The 20,517-nt window shown below is 40.8% G+C and overlaps 1 protein-coding gene across 5 annotated transcripts in view; it reads left to right on the top strand.

Moving 5' to 3' along the window:
* Positions 1-20,248, top strand: part of map7d1a (MAP7 domain containing 1a) — a 39,013-nt gene extending 18,765 nt beyond the window's left edge. The window contains exons 3-19 of one of the 5 annotated variants that reach the window (XM_084943740.1): positions 19-87; positions 716-736; positions 3,209-3,372; positions 3,655-3,766; positions 6,343-6,447; positions 7,512-7,634; positions 7,778-7,899; positions 8,007-8,137; positions 9,530-9,768; positions 10,293-10,569; positions 11,217-11,397; positions 12,990-13,094; positions 15,226-15,276; positions 15,385-15,445; positions 17,077-17,152; positions 17,527-17,762; positions 19,314-20,248. In XM_084943740.1, the coding sequence (XP_084799866.1) occupies positions 19-87; positions 716-736; positions 3,209-3,372; positions 3,655-3,766; positions 6,343-6,447; positions 7,512-7,634; positions 7,778-7,899; positions 8,007-8,137; positions 9,530-9,768; positions 10,293-10,569; positions 11,217-11,397; positions 12,990-13,094; positions 15,226-15,276; positions 15,385-15,445; positions 17,077-17,152; positions 17,527-17,762; positions 19,314-19,324 (2,084 nt within the window). In that variant the 3' untranslated portion in view covers positions 19,325-20,248. Of the gene's footprint in view, positions 1-18; positions 88-715; positions 737-3,208; positions 3,373-3,654; positions 3,767-6,342; positions 6,448-7,511; positions 7,635-7,753; positions 7,900-8,006; positions 8,138-9,529; positions 9,769-10,292; positions 10,570-11,216; positions 11,398-12,989; positions 13,095-15,225; positions 15,277-15,384; positions 15,446-17,076; positions 17,153-17,526; positions 17,763-19,313 lie in introns of all 5 variants that reach the window. The other 4 variants (XM_084943738.1, XM_084943739.1, XM_084943741.1 and 1 more) reach the window with 4 other exon arrangements.
* Positions 20,249-20,517: the final 269 nt, after the last annotated feature.

Raw genomic sequence — 20,517 nt, 5'->3', positions numbered from 1 at the left:
CCTTCATTCTAATCTTAGATGCCATGAAGTCAGAAGACAGGCAGAAGCTTGCAAAAGAGCGGCGAGAGGAGAAAGCGAAATATCTAGGTAAGTAAAAACCAGGGGTGAGAGGCCATTTCTTTTAAATGGATAGAGAGCTCCACCTGGTGTTAGGGTGGAGGAGGTTGTTAGCAGTTGTTTGGCTACTGGGTTGGCTTTAGGCTGCAAAAGGCATGCTCAATATTATACACACAGACACTTGGAGAGGATAAAAAGGTAGTTTGGACTTCTACAGAAAATGGGCCAAAATCAGTAAAAGCCAAGCCACCATTTTACCAGAGACAAGTGAGCATCTGTTTTCTGCATGCATGCTGAAACAGTCTTGAGCACTATCAAGACGCTTATTTATTGTTTTTGTATGAACAAAACAATTGCTTTAGCTCAACTGATACACATCATTGTTCAAAAATGCTGCACGAATGACAAAAACGTACACGTTGATGGGGCTGAATATTTTATAACTTTTATAACTTATAACGAGTTGTGAAAGCCGAGAAAGTGCCCCAACTTACACTGATGCATTTTCAAGAAATGTCACAGCTCTCTCAGCACCTATGAGTTGTCTCTCTTTTTGTTTAACACGTGGCTCTCACATTATCACTTGCCTACTTGCCATGCACTGCTTTGCATGATTGACAGCTGCCTCTATCTTTTCTCTCACCCTTTACTCCTGCAGAAGAGCTCAGCAAGTTGCAAGGTAAGCCACTCACCTGTGTTTTTGTGGTGGTGGTGGTGGTGGTGCCAATGAATACCCTTTTTGATCATTCAGTTTCAGCTTAATAAAGTTCAGTAGTAAAAGCTAGAGCTGGGGAATGCACCAAAAGCTCAATGATCCTGCCTATAAAGACAAGCAGCATGTAGAATAATGACTACTGTTTCAGTAATAGTGTAACAAAAATAAAGCTTTTTTGTAAATTTTTAAAGCATACTTATGCTTTTAAAAAAATATATATATATATCAAGTTAAGTGCTGCAAAGACAAAACTTGCATATTGACTTTTGGTAATAAAACCCAGCCCTAGAGCCTTTCATTTATTTAATCCCCATAATGTTTCTTGTTTTAATCCTCCTCTTTTCCTGTGACAAAAATTTAAAATTTCACCCTCCCTTTCTCTGAACATCATAAATATGACTTAAACAAAAATCATGTACTCACTAAACCATCATTTATGTGTGAAAACCCTGTTACTTAACAGGAAGTTGTGGGGGACGAGAAGCCCGCCCTTACACTGACTGTTGTTTATCCACGTTCTAACAGCAGTCACCACAAAACTCTTTGGATTTAAAAAAAAAATGTACAAACACCAAGCCACAAAACCACCATGATAATCATCTAACTGGATGAATTGATGGTTTGCTGCCGAATTTATCTTGGCTGTGAAATTATATATAAACAACTTTATGTTGCCAAACAGGACAAAAAAAGTTCAAAATGTTCTTAAAAGGGAAAATATGTAAATTAGTGTTCAGATACTGAGCCGAGTTGTATATCACCCAGCCCAGCACAGCGATACTTGCGTGAAAGTCACACAACGCAGTTCTTTTTTTAAAGCTGGTTGTTGTCACACTCGTACTTTCTGTAAAGCTTTGCTGTCTAATCCAAATTTGTGTTGGATGGCAGTAAGATGAGGTCAGCAGACTTCATACTGTGGGTCAGTCTAATTGGGTGATCACCGTGGTACGCCAGATGGAAGGGGTCTGACCTAATACTCTCAGCCAGCTTGGGATAAAAGATGCGATCCTGCCAAAGCTTGTGTTTACAATATCAGCTTAAGGGATCTTATATCGCCAGAACCATTTGTAGTAGCAGAGGTATAAGTAGAAAAAAAATCTACATATACGAGCTCATCTGCTATTGGATTTGTTCTGTTATAGTTGCATAGATAGATGCTACTCTCATACCCTGTCCATCTTTGGTGAGGAGGTATTAATACTTAATGTACCAGGGTTAGCGCAGCCCTTTGGCAATGACTATTTAATGGCCATACTGTAGCAGGTCTAGATGCTGCTTGTCAGCGCTGATCACTGTCAGGAGAGAGTTGAGGAATGTCAGTGTCACTCTGGTACACTGTAACCGTCAAGACCCCAGCCAGTATCCAGCTCATGTCCTCCTGCAACCCACACCTATATTCTGAAAAACCATTGCAACTGTGAGAGAATCAAATTTAAAAACGTAATCAACAAATGTCACAGACCTGACTTGCATGGAAAGAGTGGAAACACTTGTGTGACCTAAAGGTTTCCCTTCTGAGAAGGGAGGAAAAACTGGATGTGGAAAACTGCATTTGTAGGCGCTGGGATCTATTTCCTCCCCCTACTCGTCTCATCACTGCACAATAGGTGAATTATAAAACAGTTTCCACTGTGCTCTACTTAAAGTTCCCTAAAGCTTTAAGTCCGTGGAAGGTAGAGTTAAGGTACGTCTCAAATCGGGGCCATCGAACTCTGATATATGCACTGCAGCAGTTAGAAGTGTTTTCTGCGAGATGCTGACATGCAGGGCCTCAGTATAACTTTTATAAATTTCAGTTCCCCTAGCCTCCAGTGCCTCTGCAATTATCCATCACTCTAGTCTGAAATCCACTATCAGTTGATTTTGGTGCATCAAGTGCTTCAGGGCGCAAAGCTTTACTTCTTTGAAAAGCCGATTGTTCGTGGAGGTTTGTAGTTTAAAGAAGTACGAAGAGTTGTGTACACAGAGGCAGCTGCAAAAGCCTCCTTCATGCTGTTTTTGAATGGCTCTGTGACAAAGAGGTGATTTCCATATCAAAATGTGTGGTTTACTGAAGCTGAAGTGTAAGCTGTATGCGATTACGATGACATAAAAATGTCAGTTCAGAAGTCCTGCATCCATCTAATTTGGTTTTATGCAGTATTGAATTTATTTTTTCCAAACTCAAAAAGAGGTCTGATGTGAAGAGCAACATTTCTTTTTCAAAAACTGCTTTATGTAATGTAAAACATCAGAGTTGCTTGATTTTGGGATTGCTTCAATGTTGGGATTATTGTTTTTTTCTCCCAACATGTCAAGTAGTGACTCTCAAAGAGAGTAGAATTGGGGTGATATATATTATTCTGATCGAACAGTGGAGGGAGACAGGACTTTTCTTTTTCAGCACTCAACTGGAAAATATCTTCTCTCCTGACTATATTATCTGCCTTCTCTTAGCGGCCAAAAAGACCCAGTGGCTGGAGAAGGAGGAAAAGGCGCGGCAGCTCAGGGAGCAACAGCTGGAGGAACGACGCAGGAAGCTCGAGGAGCAGCGGATCAAGGCGGAAAAGCGGCGAACGGCCTTGGAGGAGAGACAAAAACAGAAACTAGAGAAAAACAAAGTATGTTTGGAAAAGCAATACTTGTAATGTGATGCTTCATACCTTTGAAAGTGATGACTGCTAGATTTTAAGGTGAAATTTCAATGCACTCTGTCTTTGGGAGAGCACCTGAACTAGGTCAGCTGCTAGTTTCAATTTAGGGATTTAGGATTTTCGTCAGGGACTCATCAGCTACACAGGATTCAGGCTGCTCAGTTCACAGACATACATGCCATCCCTCCATATAGACTTAAAATGAATTCACATGCTAAAGACTGATATCTGTTCTGGTATCTGTTTCAGGAACGGTATCAGGCGGCCATCAACAGGTCAACAAAGAAGACGTGGGCAGAAATCCGACAGCAGAGATGGTCGTGGGCTGGTGCACTAAGCCAGAACTCAAGCCAGAAAGAGGGTGAGTATACTGGTGCCTCCTAGATAATGTAGTTTTTCTGAGGAGAAAATTATTTTGCCTCAGTATTACTTATATCAGTTATATCTGTTTTTTTTTTTTAATGGGACTTTCATGTTTCAGCTATAGCAACTTTGCATGATCATTGTTCAAAATGGTCCCTATTAACCTTTGTTTGTTTCATTTGCTGTTTGAAACAAACTATTTGAAGTCTTTTTCTCTTCCTTTTTAGTCAGCTTTGTTCTGATTGGCTGCCTCTTATAGACAGAAGATGGGAAAAGCAGCTGGGTTTGTCATCTACGCTCACACTCAGAACCATGTGTCTGAGATGGCCTTATTAAAGATATCTGTGGTCAATGACATCATTCATAGCAAAGAGTAGGAGAAAAGCTGTATGAAATTAAGAGTTTAGAGCAGCCTGAAGTCTGGGCTGTTGGCTGATCCTATTTCAAACCTTGGCCAACATTATGTAGATGACAAAATAAAGAAACGGATAACAGACCTGCTTTAATGATGCAGTTTAAAATAATTGCACATCAAATTCTCCTTCGCTTTCTCTTTTTTTCTGCTAAAGTCGGTCATTTGGCCTGTAAACTATTACAGCTATTATAGTTTTCCAATTCGCGTGGTGGTCAATTTTACATTGGCATACATTCTCTTGGTGGAGCAGACATCAGTATTTGTTTGATGGATTTAACACCAAACAAATATTTGATAGTATGAAACCATATCAGTAACACCGCCAAAGCATTTAGATGTGCTGCAGTATGAAATCGGTGCATTATCACCTTGTTCAGATGATACACCAAAACAAATTTTATTGCCTGCTTCTTATTCCCAGCAGTAATCAATAGCTTAGACATTTGCAGTGTTATGACAGGCAGATGATGCCAGCAGTACTCTGTTATATTTTAAACTGGATATGTCTTTACTACATCAGTCACGCTTTTCCTCCTTGAACACATTTCTGTCAGTACACACTGTTTTGTCTCTTGAACACACTGCTACAGGGCTCTTAGCCACTGATCGTGACCAGACTGTATTGATTGCACAAAGTGTATGTGTGTTGCAGTAAGTAGCACGGCACCGCTGACTAGCAACAAGATTAAATTTGTTGTATGCAGTTGCTTAATTTGGGGCTAATAAGTGTCTTGACAGTCCAACAGCCAATTAGATCAGAGCCTTGGTGGTACGCTTTGATGAATGCTTCTGTACCGTGAGCTCCTGTGAACATGAAGTGTCCCATGTTCCATCTCATGCCATGTAATCGCTTCAGCCATATGCCGGGGGAATTATGGACACTCAAACCAATCTCCTTTTCCTCCCTCACTCACTAGCCTGCTGTTGGTCAGACGATGGGAGTAAACAAGTGTAAATAGGCGCCAGTGGAACATTTGAGAGCTCTACATGTTTGTTTGTTTTTGTCCTTTGGAAATGCTCAGATGTATACATCTTAGCCTCAATCAAAGAGCATACTGCATCATGTGCTGGATTTGTGTGTTTAAACCCACAGTCATGCTCGGCCGACTTTAATGCTCCACCTCCGTGACCACTAAATTGTCCAAGTCATTTGGAGAAAGAGAAGGTTATCCATCGATTGGACTGTGGACTGTGGGATATGAAATTGGGACAGATACAAGTATTGCACATGGATGGTTGCTCTTTTGAAGCGCCAGTTTACGTCAGCAGCTTTGAAATTAGTTTACATTTCCCTGTAGCCACTTCCCATCACATGTTTCCTTGTCAGGGTTGTATTTAATGTGCCATTCTTTTCACTGGGTTTGTTTTAGTGGCCTGAAGAGGCGGCTTTTAAAGGTTCCTCCTATATTTGACTTGCAATAGTAGATAAATGCAGATATTGCCTTAGTTAGTCAATGTAGCTATGAGAGTTGTTTGCACTAGATTATATAAATTGAGGCTGAGTGCTTATAAATTTAGTTTATGTGTTCTTAACACCTAAAAATTAACATAACTTTTTAAATAGAAGTCATGTCCAGGTAACGTTGAAGAATCCACAAACATCACTGGTGGTAGTTTTACTGGAGTTACTTGCTCACCAACAAAATTGTGCTGATAGAAACTGTGCAGAGGAAGTGGTACAGAGTTATTTGGAAAAGAAACAAGAAGAAGCAAAACAAAAATAATATTTCTTTCACTTCCACTTTATTGAGCTGGCAGAAACAATATCTGATTGTAAGAGTAATAATACTGTGCTACAGTACAGTTAGAGTTTGGTTATGTGACACTTTGTTAGGAGTATCCACAAAGAAATATCATTCTTTAAATGCATGTTTTGTGCCACGGGTGGTCTGTCTGTACACTTGAAGGCTTGCAGAGGTGAATAGATCTCTTCCCGTGTGCATGTTTGTAATCAATGGATGGTATTGTGCGGTCAGCACACAAGAATAGCCTTGGATTGGGATGGATTACACTTGGTGTCGTTGCCTTTACAGTGAGTGGGTATAAATTTGTAAAGGCATCACCTCAGCATAGCCCATGACGTCACACAAGCTCCACATCTTCTTCTCAAACCATGTGACCTGTGTGAACATCTGTGTGGCGCTCTCTTGGCTTCTTAGGCAGATGCTCTGTTTCAACGGTCAACCTGCCCAAACACGTGGACTCTGTTATAAACAAGCGACTCTCCAAGTCCTCCGCCACGCTCTGGAACTCCCCCAACAGAAGTAAGGCTACATCTGGAATGCCCCGCCCCTGTTTTAAATGTCCATCATTCTGACACTGCCAGCACTACCGAACCCGTCCATCATTGTCTTTTTTCAGTTACTTCTTCCCCTTTGATTTCAATCCTCTTCTTGCTTGATGGTTGATATTTGACCCATTTCCATCTTCCAAAATCACAAGTTATTTTTTTTTTCATTCCAAACTTTGGGTTGTGGTTTTGTTTGACATGCTCTGCATGCTCATATTTTGATATGGGAGTATTCCTAGTGCCTTTTTACTGTCCTTTGGTTGGTTAATTGTGTGGTGATGGCCTTTTCATTCCTGATGTGCCAAGTCCTTTTGTGTCCATTTGTCACCATAACGTACTGAATCACAGCTGTCTTTTTGTCTTAAATGTTTTTATTGATTTAATTGGTTTTTGTTGATTTCTTTAAATCGAGTTTGTGTCTCCAAGCTTAAGATGAGTATAGCTTTTTATAGCTCTACAGTTAACAAGGCCACTGCATACTTCTACACAGTCAGAGAAGAAAGTTAGTCAGTGAGTCAGCATTTTCTTAATGTAGTCTCCTCGGAGCAGGTACTGTTCCTCTGTACCGGTAGAAAAAAAAAAAAAAATAGACGGGTAACTTCCTCACTTGTCTTTTTTCTCATCACAGTTAGATATCCCAAACCGTACTCATTCTGCATCTTACACCCAAATGAGACGCAGGATTCTGCTTCTTCTCCGTTTGTGCCCAAGGCTGTCTACAAAAGAATTACCAATAAGCCCTCTTCTCCTTGGTCATACCCATGCAGGTCAAGGTTACAGTGGACACATATACTGGCCTATTTTTCTTCTTTAAGTGGTACTGGTGTTTTATTGGTTTTATTGTATGGTTCTTATGGATTGCAGATGCAGTTCTACACTACACTTCTACACTTTACATTTGGTGTTGGGGGAGGAGTAACATTTCCCGTTTAACCACGAATGTGAGCTGAGATATAACAAAGCTTCCTCTGGTTCACGGCATCCCATTATCATGTATCTTTGGAGATAATTGAATTATTTTATTTTTCCTTCTTGCAGCGCGCAGCCTTGCGTTGAGTCCATGGGAGAGCAGCATAGTCGACCGGCTGATGACACCAACTCTTTCTTTCCTCGCCCGGAGCCGCAGTGCTGCTAGTGTCCTCACAAATGGAAAAGACGGTCGTAAGTTTTCTTCTTTTTTAAAAGCCTCAAATGAGTTGTTGCCGTCAGTGTAAATTTAGTGAATACTATTAGTATATAAATGTTGGCAAGGCTTAATTATTTGTTGCTCTGTTCTTTAGACTCTCCTCTCTGCCCTCGTTCAGCCTCAGCAAGTCCGTTGACCCTGTGTGGCCATCAGCCGCACCACCGCTGCTCTGACCGCTGGAGGGTGACGTCCAGCTCACCAGATATCACCCAGCGTCAACGCAGGCGGAGCTCCACACCTGTAAGTCTGCATAATTACCTATATGACATTATTATATAATCTATATGCCGTTACAAATCTGCTTCTTTTTGCTTTGCATGTTGATATTTTCCATCCTTCTTATACAGATGGATAAAAACAAGAAGGAAAAGAAAGACAAAGAAAGGGAGAATGAAATGGAAAAAAGTGCCATCACTAAAGAAAAAGTGCTGAAGAAGAGACAGTCTCTACCTAGTATGAGACATAGACCTGATCCAAGGTAAAACACTTAACAGATTTAATATTGGCTTGAATATTTCCCCACTATCAGTACTGTGAGTTATATATATTTTATGGCTGCAATGCAACATTTTTATTCCATTTAGTTACAAAATGTCAAAAGAATATCAACAAGTTTTGAGTCGAACAGAGAAATTTAAGCTTTTCACATTTTAGTCAGATATCAGCTCACAGATCAATCTTCTGTCAGTAAATCATCTAATCACTTCAGACCAGGATGATATCATAGTAGAGCTAACTGGTGCTATCAATAACGTATGATGAAGAATAATCCAGTGAAATTACAAAAACGAAAGACAAAATGAAGCTAACAATAAAGACTCAACAGACTGTATAGCATACCTATATAGAAATCAGTGAGGGGATAGCATGCTAGCATGCAACTTATTTACAGTATAGAGTTTTCTTGGATAGTCAGCATATCAGCAACAGTCTCGAATTAAGCATATTTGGTGGCCAATTTCATATATTCTTATTCTTATTTATTTTATCGGTGGATTAAAATATTCACCATATATACTACTAAAGTTCAGATGTTGCTAACCAGTTAATCCAGACCCTGGACCATGTAGTGCATGTGTGGTAGCATCCACATTTGGCACATATACACAAAAATAAATCACAGAAACCTGAGTTCAATGCTAAACATTTTCAATAAATGTCTGGCCTCTGGGAAACCTAGCAAAAAGCTCCAACCCCCATGTAAAGTCAAAATGTCAAAGCTACCATCTCAGTTTAAAGTTTACATTATTCCATAACCTCAGAACCAGTTAAGAAATCTAAGTTATAATAACGCACCCTTTTTACTCTTTTAAATACGCAGAAACAAAAACTGCATTGTAAACCAGATTAGCCTTGGATGCACCTGACCTGCAGCCTGTTTCTGGTCATTGACTGGGTTTGTTTGGGTCTGTGCTGCAAAGACTTCATATTTCATGCATTGCTTGAGCATATGCATTGAGTGAATACCCAAGAATTTACCCTCTAATCCCCTGGTCCCAGAATAAATGACATCCATGGCAGAAGGGATAGAAAAGAAGAAAAAAAAATCAATTTCTTTTGACTCAACAAAAAGGCAGCAAAGAGCTTGGCAGAGCAGTCAAGGGGGGAAAAAATCTTCAGCATAATGGATGTTGTTCCTCCAAGTGCTGCATTGCTGGGATGCTAACTGATAATGCACTATAAGGCATGATGCAATGTTTGAGTGCTTTGACTGCTGAGATCCTGTGCTGATGTCAGAGTTTCTTAAGGACATGTGCCATTTTAAGCATTTCAGGCCAGGTCTAAATAAATAATGTGGTATGAGAGAACAACGCTGAGAACTGTTGACACAATTTTCCATCCTTCAGCTTTTGTTTTTACTTTTTTCCAGTCCTAGTCCTTTATCAAGACAACGGCCAGCGTCCCCTGCCACACCCAAGGGCAGAACTGCCTCTCCCAGCCCTGCTGCCTCCCCCAAGCCTCCGTCAGCACGCGGAAGCCCGTCAACCCCGAAGGCCCGGCCCAAAAGAGCCAGGACCCCTGCCAGGATAGACCACCGGACCTCTTCACCTGTCCCTCTTGGGAGAGTGAGACAGCCCCATAGGCCAGCCACCCCAGAAGAGAAAAAGAGTGAGTACAAAAAAGAGTGATAATCATGTCCTTCAGACTGGACTATAATTAATTTCAAATCAATTCAATCAAATCAAGCAGTTAGTGAAATGAATTGTCCAAAGTGAGTTTGGATGGTTGTCTCTGTCTCTCTGTGTTAGCCCTGTGGCAGACTGGTGACATAGTTCAATTATGAACAGCTTCTCTCTATTTTTATTGTCTTCCCAAAGAGATTCCCTCTGCCTGTGACTGAACAGAAAAACACATGCAGTGAAATTGAAACAGTGGTCAAAGATTACCGTCAAGCGTAATTAGTCATGGAAATAAAGGGCGCACACTGAATGAGCCACACAGAGATCGTGGTCGGGGTCTTCTCTCACACAAAGCTAAGAGGCTGTGCTAATCAGTCTTAAATATATAATTACTGCATTTGTAGGGTGAATGGCTGTGGTTGTTTACAGTTCAATAATAATTAACAGGCATCTCTTTATGAAAGCAAATACATTTCTGTGACTCTCCTCTTACAGTACTGTTATTTCTTTTAGGTTCCCCTGTGGCTCCTGCCATTGTTGTATCCTCAGCTACTGCCAATGCATCAGGCACACCAGTCACAGCCAGCGCCATTTCCTCCTTGCCCGAGCCAGCCCATTCCTCTCCCTCTGTGCGTGCAGTATCACCTGCACCCTCTCCATCCGCTAAGCCCATGGCAGGCACGAATGACCCAGAGGAGGCGGCTCGTATTCTGGCAGAGAAACGCCGACAGGCCCGAGAGCAGAGGGAGAGGGAAGAGCAGGAACGCCGCGAACAGGAAGAGAAAGAGAGGTCAGCTGGTTTTTAAAATGCATGCAAAGACAAAATGGTGACAATGCAACTCCTGTAAGCTGTGGGAAGTTTTTGAACTATGTAATATTCTCCTTTTCTTGTCAGCTATGCCAAAACCTGTACAAAAGGTTATAAGTGGGAATAAATATTAAAAAATACTTGGGCAAAAACAACATTTTGCATATCATTTTGAGGAAGAAGCTGTAGATATAGAGTAGTAGTTGTTTATGCAGCAGAATAAATCCACTCTGGACATTTAGCTATTTTCTGGGCAAATTCTGTGTAAATGGTTACATGTAAGGCAAATCATGAAGGGCTGGATGGACTATCCAAGCACATTCAAGATGAATGACTCTGCATTATCTCCAGATGTGTAACCATTTTTGATTTTGACCACAGCAAGTAACTATTTACTCCCTGGAAACTGATTTGATCTTTTTTCGGCACTCTTAATTCCAATTGTTTCCTTTCTCGTTCACATTGCTTACACTACGAGTAAATCAATTTAAATTGTTTATGACATTCAGAGCATTTGGCAGACGACTTTGTAAATAAAATGTGTTTGAAAAAGAGATTTTAATCTCAAGAGACTTTATGGTTAAATAAAAAAAATAATCTTATCTTAACCTTGTATTCAAACACTTCAGGATCCTGAGAGAGGAACGCTTAGCGAGGGAAGCAGAGGAGAGACAACGCAGGGAGGAGGAGGCACGAGCCATGGCTGAGGAGCAGAGGAAGAGGGATGACGCGAAGAGGCTGCAAGAGGAGAAGGAGGCTCAGGAAAGGGCCAAAGCTGAGCAGGAGGAGAATTTACGGCTGCAGAAACAGGTATGCTGTCAACCTGCCCCTGGTTTCCAGAAGAGTGTCAAGTATATTTAAAGGAGTCTTGTAGTCACTCATCAGGTCTGGTTAGTTAGACGAGCATAAAACAGGACAACAGTCATAACTAGCTGATAACTCACTGTATTGCCACATCATTCCACTCTTCCCACCATGCCAAAACATACACGGAAAACAATGAGGCCCTTTCAGGTGCTGCTCACACTGACCTTGTCTGATATCATGTTCATCCTACAAACCCAGTCATCTATTTTGGGATGTTGTTGTCTTTTAAAGGTAAATATTAATCTGATCTGGTGAACATGGAGCCACACTGAATGTGGCCCCTTTAACCTTTCAGTCTGCCAGATAATCTGCCCGAGCAGTATTGATTCTTCTTGTGTTTGCGGAAGTGGTTGTTGAGAACCAGATGACAATGAAGGTTGATAAGCAGAAAACAGAGAATGTGGCTATTCATTAGAGTGATCGATTATTCTGGGGTCGTGATTAATTGTGTCACTGCAGTATGTACGTTGCTATCAGACTGGACTGGACTCATAACTCAGACGCCCTCTACAGGAAAGGGCAGAGCAGGCTGTACCTGCTGCGGAGACTCAGGTCGTTTGGAGTGGAGGGCCCACTCCTGAAGACCTTCTATGACTCTGTGGTGGCTTCTGCTATCTTTTATGGTGTGGTCTGCTGGGGCGGCAGCATTTCTGCCGGGGACAGGAAGAGACTGAACAGGCTGATCCGAAGGGCCAGCTCTGTTCTAGGATGCCCTCTGGACCCAGTGGAGGTGGTGAGTGACAGGAGAATGGTGGCTAAGCTGTCATCACTGTTGGACAACATCTCCCACCCCATGCAGCAGACTGTGACAGCACTGAGCAGCTCCTTCAGTGGGAGACTGCGGCACCCACGGTGTGGGACGGAGAGATTTCGCAGGTCTTTCCTCCCCACTGCTGTCAGACTTTAACTGATCAAACACACACATCCACACATGTGCAATAACACTAAGTGCAATAATCTTTTCTGTCATCGTTGTATTTTTACTCAGTTGTATATAGCATTTGTATTCTATTTTTATCTTATTGTATATTTATTTTATTTTATTCTACTGTATATAGTATTTTATTTTATTCTATTCTGTACAGTTGTGTACTGTATTTATTCTTATTGTATCCTAATTTTTGCCTCATAACTTTTGCACTGTCCACTTCCTGCTGTGACAAAACAAATTTCCCACGTGTGGGACTAATAAAGGTTATCTTATCTTATCTTATCTTATCAGATCAGGGCGCTTTGTCTCCCCCTTGTGGTTTGTCACGGAAGTGGCATTTGTGGTCAAACACGTTTCAGTAGAATTATGCAAAGACTTAAGTGTTGTCTTTCACTTTGAATCGCCCCCATGAAGCTGTAAATGTTGAAAATAGATCCCTTTGGCTCAAAGGTACAGAAAAATATCCCTTTTGTGGTTGTAGACAATAATTGCAGGGAGCAACCACACCCTTGTTACGTAAAAGGCATGTTATTTTGGCTGATGTTTTTTCCCCCTTCTGCTGCCATTAAAGTTGTGGTTGGATTTTTGCTTGTGTGTGTTTCAGAAAGAGGAGGCTGAGGCTAGAGCTCGTGAGGAGGCGGAGAAGCAGCGCCTGGAGAGGGAGAAACACTTCCAGAAGGAGGAGCAGGAGAGGCTGGAGAGGAAAAAGGTAGGGCCATACATCTCTCCTGCCAATGTTGTTTCTTTCAGCCAAGTAACTGAATTCCAAAAAGGAAATGGATATTTATGGATTGTAAAGGATCATGCAAAAATATCCTAGCTTGGATTTTTTTGGAATAATTTTTTTTTTAAAGTCCAAAGTTGTTTTTTTTCTAACTGTCCTGTAGTGCCGTTTATCTATTTTTGGTGGGAGCTGGATTGTGTAGTAGATTGTAAAAATGTCTGTCTTCTTTTGAATATAACTGAACTAAATGACACTCGTGCTTGGCGCTCAATATATGCAATACATGTGAGAAACTCAGAAGTGATTGTCTCTTTACAGCAATCATGACAAAGTGGCTAATAAACAAATAAATCAACTTGTGAGTAGTTTCACATAGCTCCACTGAGATATCATTCTGCAGAAGAAAGTGTCCATGTGCCTATGATAACAGTCTCATGCTAGTGGCAGCAAGACCAGATGAAAACATTAACGGTGTCCATGCTCAGCTGTGCTGCATGTTTGGTTTCCTTCCAAATGCAGACAATGAAAAGAAGTTGAAATTGCTCACAACAATGTTTACAAGTCATTATTTCTGGAAGGAGACATTGCTACTGAGTTTTTAAAACGCATTTGTTGGCACTTTGAAAATCTCAAGGCATGTGCCATCGTTTTCCTTTATATTGATGACAAGACATAACAATCTGAATGTATCAGCAGCATTACATGCAAGTACATTCGATTTGGAGTTGAACTTTTCCTTTCGAAATACAGCATCTCCAAACAGTGGCTGATTTAAAAGAGGAAAATGTTCTCTTGCACGATACAGAGTAATGCCAAAATCAATTTTGTAGTCGGTTTACAAAAGCTCTCCTCCCCCGGTGGTGGTATATTCCAAGATACATTCATCCTGAGGTCGGCCCTTTTTACATGACAAACGCAGGCTTGAAAGTTGAATCCCTGAAACAAGATGAATGATGTTTTTGGCTTATCCTGGATCGGCTGTCTGCATGCCATGATTTAATAGGGCTTACAATGTGAATGAGCATTAAGCTATATATAACACTAATAACAGCGAGCTAGCTGTGTCAGTCATCTGTGTGTGGATCCTTTCTCATGTGTACTGATACCTGGGCCTTTGGTGAACATATATTCAAGTATATCACACACATAAGATCGTGCCTCTGTAGGCTATCTAAGCCTTTCTTTCCCTCTCCTCATCTTCTCTCCATGTGTGAAAGGCTGTTATCTAGGCGTGCCAGGCCTAGCTCCGCCAGCTGAAGTCTTGCTGTTGGCAGGAATTAGCCCACAAGAACAGCATGTCCTCTGCCCCAAAGACTTGCACCGCAGTCGCACTACACAAAACTCCTTTTACAGTCCTCTACCAAACCTAAGTGACTCAGTCTTATTACCTCAGCACAGGTGTTTATAGGTATCTCGAGCAGCACAACAACTCTTTACTCCTGAAACAGACATTTTGATGCCAAACTAGATACCAAAGCTGTGAGCGTGTGAGCGCTCCATATATGATCTTGGATCTTAAAAATGTCTCACTTTTATGAGTGGCAGCTGCAGCTACGATCTAGCTGTCCCAGGCTAGCTGTGTCCTCAAATAAAATTTGCATGTTGTTCAAACCTCTGTGCATACAAATTACCCATGCAGCGTTCTCTATATCACAGTGTAGCACATGCTTACCCCTTTCTGTGTTTCCTGTTGTTCAGTATTCACTATTGTTTCAGCTCAGTACACCAACAGCATTTTTACCCTTATTAGTCTAACCCACCACCCGATGTGCTTCAGTTTATTTTGAGCATAATAACCTCACTGCTTTAAAGAACTAATGAAAAGTGAAAGTTGAACCCTTAGCTTCTATCTAAACAATTCAGCAAGGTGTGTGGTCTAGTCCAGCCGAATAAGTGTAGCCAAATTTTTCATCAAGTCAAACCAAATATTTTTTATAGATGTTGCATGAAGCCTATGTTTTACTGGTAATATGATATAACACAAGTGCCAGTATCATTTTAAGCGTTGTTGTCCACCAGTGCACAGAAAATGTACATCTGCTTATTAGCATCTGGTTCCTTGTGGGGTATTATCTGTTTTATTCCTTTATTTATTCATTTTGTCTTCCTTTTATAGCGACTGGAAGAGATCATGAAGAGGACACGGAAGACAGATGGAAGTGACAAGGTACATTTAAAAAAAAAAACAACAACTGTTTTTTTTTTTTTTACAAATTGAAAAAATAAAACTTAGCTTTGCTGTAAAAGTGACTGAAATTCTCTCCCACTTTCACAGAAAGAGACAAAGTCCTCCCCACTCGCACATGTCAATGACAAACAGGCAGAGAGTAGCAAAGGTAAGCCAAGCATCAGTCTGGACTTCCCCTCAGCCTTTTACAAAACATCCCCGAGTGAAATCATTACCCACTCCAAGCCTTTAATCTGCTTGAATTACAAAGGATAATTGTCTTAACTCATCTCCCATTAATGTGTTATCTAGGAAGGGATTTAAAACAAAGTGGACGTCTTCTGGCCAGCTGGTGTTCAGAATACTCTTAGACTTTTACTGCTTCGATTAAACTCAAAAGAACTCAATTTTGGTAGATTCTACTAGCGTCTATAAAATACTTTCTACTGATGTACACATAAATATCAGTCTACCTCTTTTACCTCTTCCATAGCTTGCACAAAACAAAGCACAGATATGTCATATGCTTGTTATCAGTTCCCCTGTGAGTAAGATTCAGAGAGGGATGCACTTTTAAAAGGCCTATTATATATTTCCCCTCATATCCTGTACAGCTGGAGTTGCTCTTTGCAGAATAGGACCCATGTGGCCTTAGTTTGTTGTCCAATCCCTCGGACTGAGGAGAATTGAGTGGAAGAGTCAGCTTATGGCAACAGCTTGCAGCGGTCTACATTCATTAGAGAGACTTTGAATAAAACAGTGATACATGTGTTGCTGCAAAGTTTTCAAACATAAACTACTCTCTCCCTACTTAACAATATCCTTACTAGCGAAATTTTAACATCACACGTTATAAATGAGTAAGATGGAAATGCAGTTTGTGTCAAATTTCACATTGCAAGGAGACACTAGCGAGCCATTAAGTGGATTAAGACCTGGCAGAAATGCCTTTTAGTTCGTCATGTGTGTCGTTTTACGATATACATGAGGTCAGAAAACTGTATGTCTGTACCTCAGTGTTCGAACCCAAATGTTTAAATGACCATTCGAAAATGATGACTAGAGTTTGGCATTTTATTGTGAACGTTTTGAAAAGGATGCAGATTTGGGGGTTGAGTACCCACTCGGGAGGTGTTTCTCCACAGCTATTAAGACTCTGAAGTTAGCAGCTGGTGTGCAATGTCAAAAGAAAATAAAAATGTCTTTTATTTACTTACCATTATGGTCCAGCCTGATCATTTTCTCTATGTTGCTTTACAGTGTTTTGATTATTTAGCAGCAAGATCAGAATTGCTTGCAAATATATTATTCTGTAGAGAGTCATGTAGGCTAGATAAAGCCTGGTCTTCAATGTTAGTTCTTTTTTCTGTATTTGGTTCTAACAGTTAGTTTGACAGTGCTAATGTTTATTTATTTTAATGGTGGTTGCAGCTGCAGCATGCATGTGTTTAATCAAATGCAGTACACCTACGTTAATCAAATATCCTCCTATACCAGGAAAGTACCAGCTCAGTAATAGGAGCTAAGAAGACGATAAAAAATAACTACTAACAGATAGACTAGTCTCCTGTTACTGCGACGAAGAAAAAATGTGGGTACTATCACCAACAGTTAGAAGAACAATGAAAAGCAAAAGAGAATCACCAAAAGTGCTGATTCTCCTTAAGAGAGTGAAAAGAGGATGCACACGTGTGTGTGTTGAGGTTAGCCTGACACATCTCAGGGTTAACACACGGTGTGGGGTGGGATGTTTTATCTCTGTGGTCACACTTAATGACTGTATTGCTTTGTTCTCTCTAGCATCTGCTGACTACCAGCCAACGCCTGAGGTCAGCATTCCCAACAACAAAAACGGACAGGCCGATGTCAAGGAAAGGTAAAACTAAAGCTTCTTTCGTTTCTTCTTTGTGTGCACATTGATGCAAGACCACCATGAACAGCGCAAAACTTGTGCCAGGAGACCAAGCTGGGAGTTGACAACGAATCAAATCAGCAGGAGGTTCACGTTGCTGTAAACCTCAAGAGGAAACACAAGAAGCCCCATGATTCTGGCCAACAGTAAACAGTTATAACAGTGGGAGAATGATTTGATATTTAAAAATGTTTACTCTTTGCATTTGATCATGCTTCTTGGGACCATTTAAAAAAAAGAATCCTCCTATTGTGGTGGGATGACTCATTTGTTTTATGAGTCATTCGGACCCATCCTGACTAGAACCATACCATGATTTATGTCTTCCTCTCCAACAGCCTCTCAATCCAAGCAGTTAATGGGGTCCAGGCTACGAAGCTTGAAAACGGTCTTTCGACAAAAGAAGACACTGTCCACTTGGAAGACATCATCCATCTCACAAATCACGGCAACTCCACTAACGGAGCCCTGGACAAGTCTGAGACCAGCATGCCCACAGAGCCCATCCTTTCTTTTGAAAGCGAGGAGTCATTCATGAAAAAGGCAGGCCCAATGAAGCCTCAGCATGCTGCAGGTACAGAATTACAAACTGCTTTAATATACACAAGTGACAACAGCGCAAACATTTGTAACACAAACATGGAAAAGACAATTTACTTAACACAATCTGAAACGATTCATGAAAATATAAATAGAATAGACAAAATGATGCAGGGGAAAAAGCTACAATAGCAATCGTTCCACCACTGTTGAAATGAGATATTGATGGAGTGTTTTCCACAACTGGCTGACCCGTGCTCAAAAGGTCTAGCTGTGCTTTGTAATGCGAGTCCACTTCTCTCCTTCTAGTTAACTTTTTAAGTCCTCGTTCAGGCTAGAGTTCAGGATTGTAAAATAAAAGATGAGGTTTTATTGACAGAGGTAAAAACTAAATCTAAATATATCTCCAATGAAAATTATGCAGATACAGGCATGATTCATCTGCATCGACCTAGTTCCCATCACCCAATTTGAAAACTGCTGTACAAAGTACCATAAATGGGGTTATTGTCCTTGGCACGAGGCGAGAGAACCTGAATGTGTACTTAATATAAGGTGCAAGTCATCACCCCAGCGAAAGCGAGTCCCCCCTGAGGAGAGGAAGGTGTGGCATGGAGAGAATACCTACACTCACAAGGGGGTGGAGACGGGTTATAAAAGAAATAGTGTTGGGAAGGGTGCTGAGAAGGAGGGTATCTTTATACTGTTGACAGCTTTTATTCAAAGTGTCTCACTGACTTGGACCGGGACCCAGTGAGGAATTCCAAGAATGGCAGAGGTGATGAGACCCTATCCACAAGTGCTTCACTGCCAGGGGTTAGAAACTGGACTCTGGAGTAATTAAGCTTCATATGACTCCTCATTCATCCTCTTCCCAGTAGCAACGTCAGCAGCACCCTGTCCTCCCCGTTGCTGCTAGATCCTAACTTTCACCTGTTATCCTGAAAGCAAGCCAGCGATCAGAAATACTATGTAAACCAAAAAGAACGATTACCTCTGTTTGCCCCTACTTTAATGAATATTTCACCACCTTTTTTTTGAACTACTGCATACTTCTGGTAAGTGTGTAATTAAAAAGGGAACATTCTTACTTCTTATATGCACTCTTGTAAATCTGGATATGTGAGATGACTTTTAGTTTGTCAGACTGATTTAATTTTACACAGCAATTTCTCAGGAGACCGGTTTATTTTGAGGCATGCTTCCAGGGTTTATTTGAATGTTCATACTTGTTGAGGATATGGCCCTCGTCGGTCCCACATGTGGCATTGTCAGTCAGATTGAGTTTTTATATGGTAGCCGCTGTTAACAGTAACATTCCCATCTCATTTCTTTGAGTCATGCGACCTTTCTGTTTGCTCCATGTAAAGACGACAGTAAAGGTTTATGGGCCTTGCAACTGCAACATGTTTTGCATCCTTTTGCATTTAGCATTGTCACCAGGTTGGAGGTTTGTAGACCTTGCCATTACGCACTTCAACACGGTTGAATATTTAGTTTAATTTGTCTGTTAGCATGTTCATTAAGCTTGTATGACTGCTGCTCCATCTGGCCTTTAACACTTTGCTCTCTGCCTCATTCACAGAGGTCCTGTGACATATTCCAGCGCTGAAGTGCTTGTTGCCTTAAGCCACTGACCTTTCCTAGTCCTGCCAAAGCTCGCATTGTGAGCCCTGTGACCTGTGCCAATCAACAAAAAGCAAGCATACTTCCCTCCGAAGATAAAGTGGGTCACAGAAGAAGATGACGACAAAACAACTGACAGAACAGGATGAAAGGTGTTGCCGCATACGGCACCGTTGCTATCGTTCATCAAACTCTTTGCAGCACCGATTCCATGCACCTTGCTACTCAACAGTATCATCCTTTGTACATTATAGTACAGCTGAGTAATGATTACAGTATACTGAAAAAGAACTGTTTTCTTTGCTCTTTAGTTATTTAACTAAAAGAAAAAAATTAAGACTGGGTACAACTTTGTGTATAATGTAAATGAACTTTACGTATCGGTAAAAGGAAGGTTGGATCAGTGGATTAAAGCTGTTTGAAAGGGAGTCATTTCATGCTACTCTATCATGAGTAGATATGAATAAAACCCAGATACTGTACATCCTGGTTTGTACAAAACTACCTGTACCGGTTTTTGAAAAAGGTAAACTGAGAAATCAGAAGATCTGAAATTAAACGTCACAAAGAATGGCTTGTTACTTTGTGTAAACATACTGTTGGTTCACGTCTAAACCTCAGCTATGATTGATTGTATGCATAACTGGATGTAATAATAAATCTGCAACCTTTACAATTAAGAAACTGTAAGTCATCAAAGGTCAAATGTCTGTAAACGGAGATCTCCTCCACTATTTAACAATTGAAGCCGTTTCCCTCCCCCACATGTGCAAGCATGACTTTTTTTTTCTCATTTGAAATTCTGGCGCGTGTATATGCTATAGATATATTTTGATGTGCGATGTAAGGCCAGTGGGAATATCTCAAGTCTTATTAAAGACAAGTGGTCCAGTCTATGTTCTAATCGTCCTTATGTCCCAACTGTTTAAGGATTTGATGCATTGTGAGATTATTCTTAGCCTGATTCAGATTAGTACACCTAAGAAATAGTTCATTTGTTATCAGTTGAATAGTTTTCTACTTTCATTTGCTTTGTTTACTTCAGACGCTCAACAGTGGCCCACTGTCACTGAAAGTAAAAAGAGAGCACATGCTAACCAAAGGAAAACAGACATCTAAGCGGGACCACAAGCCTTACAGTCTGTGCGGCTAATGTGCTAGGC

Source organism: Perissodus microlepis, chromosome 11 (genome assembly GCF_051167445.1).
Source record: "Perissodus microlepis isolate ML-2025 ecotype Zambia chromosome 11, ASM5116744v1, whole genome shotgun sequence".
Classification (NCBI taxonomy): domain Eukaryota; kingdom Metazoa; phylum Chordata; class Actinopteri; order Cichliformes; family Cichlidae; genus Perissodus; species Perissodus microlepis.
This window is presented reverse-complemented; position numbering and strand designations above follow the sequence as displayed.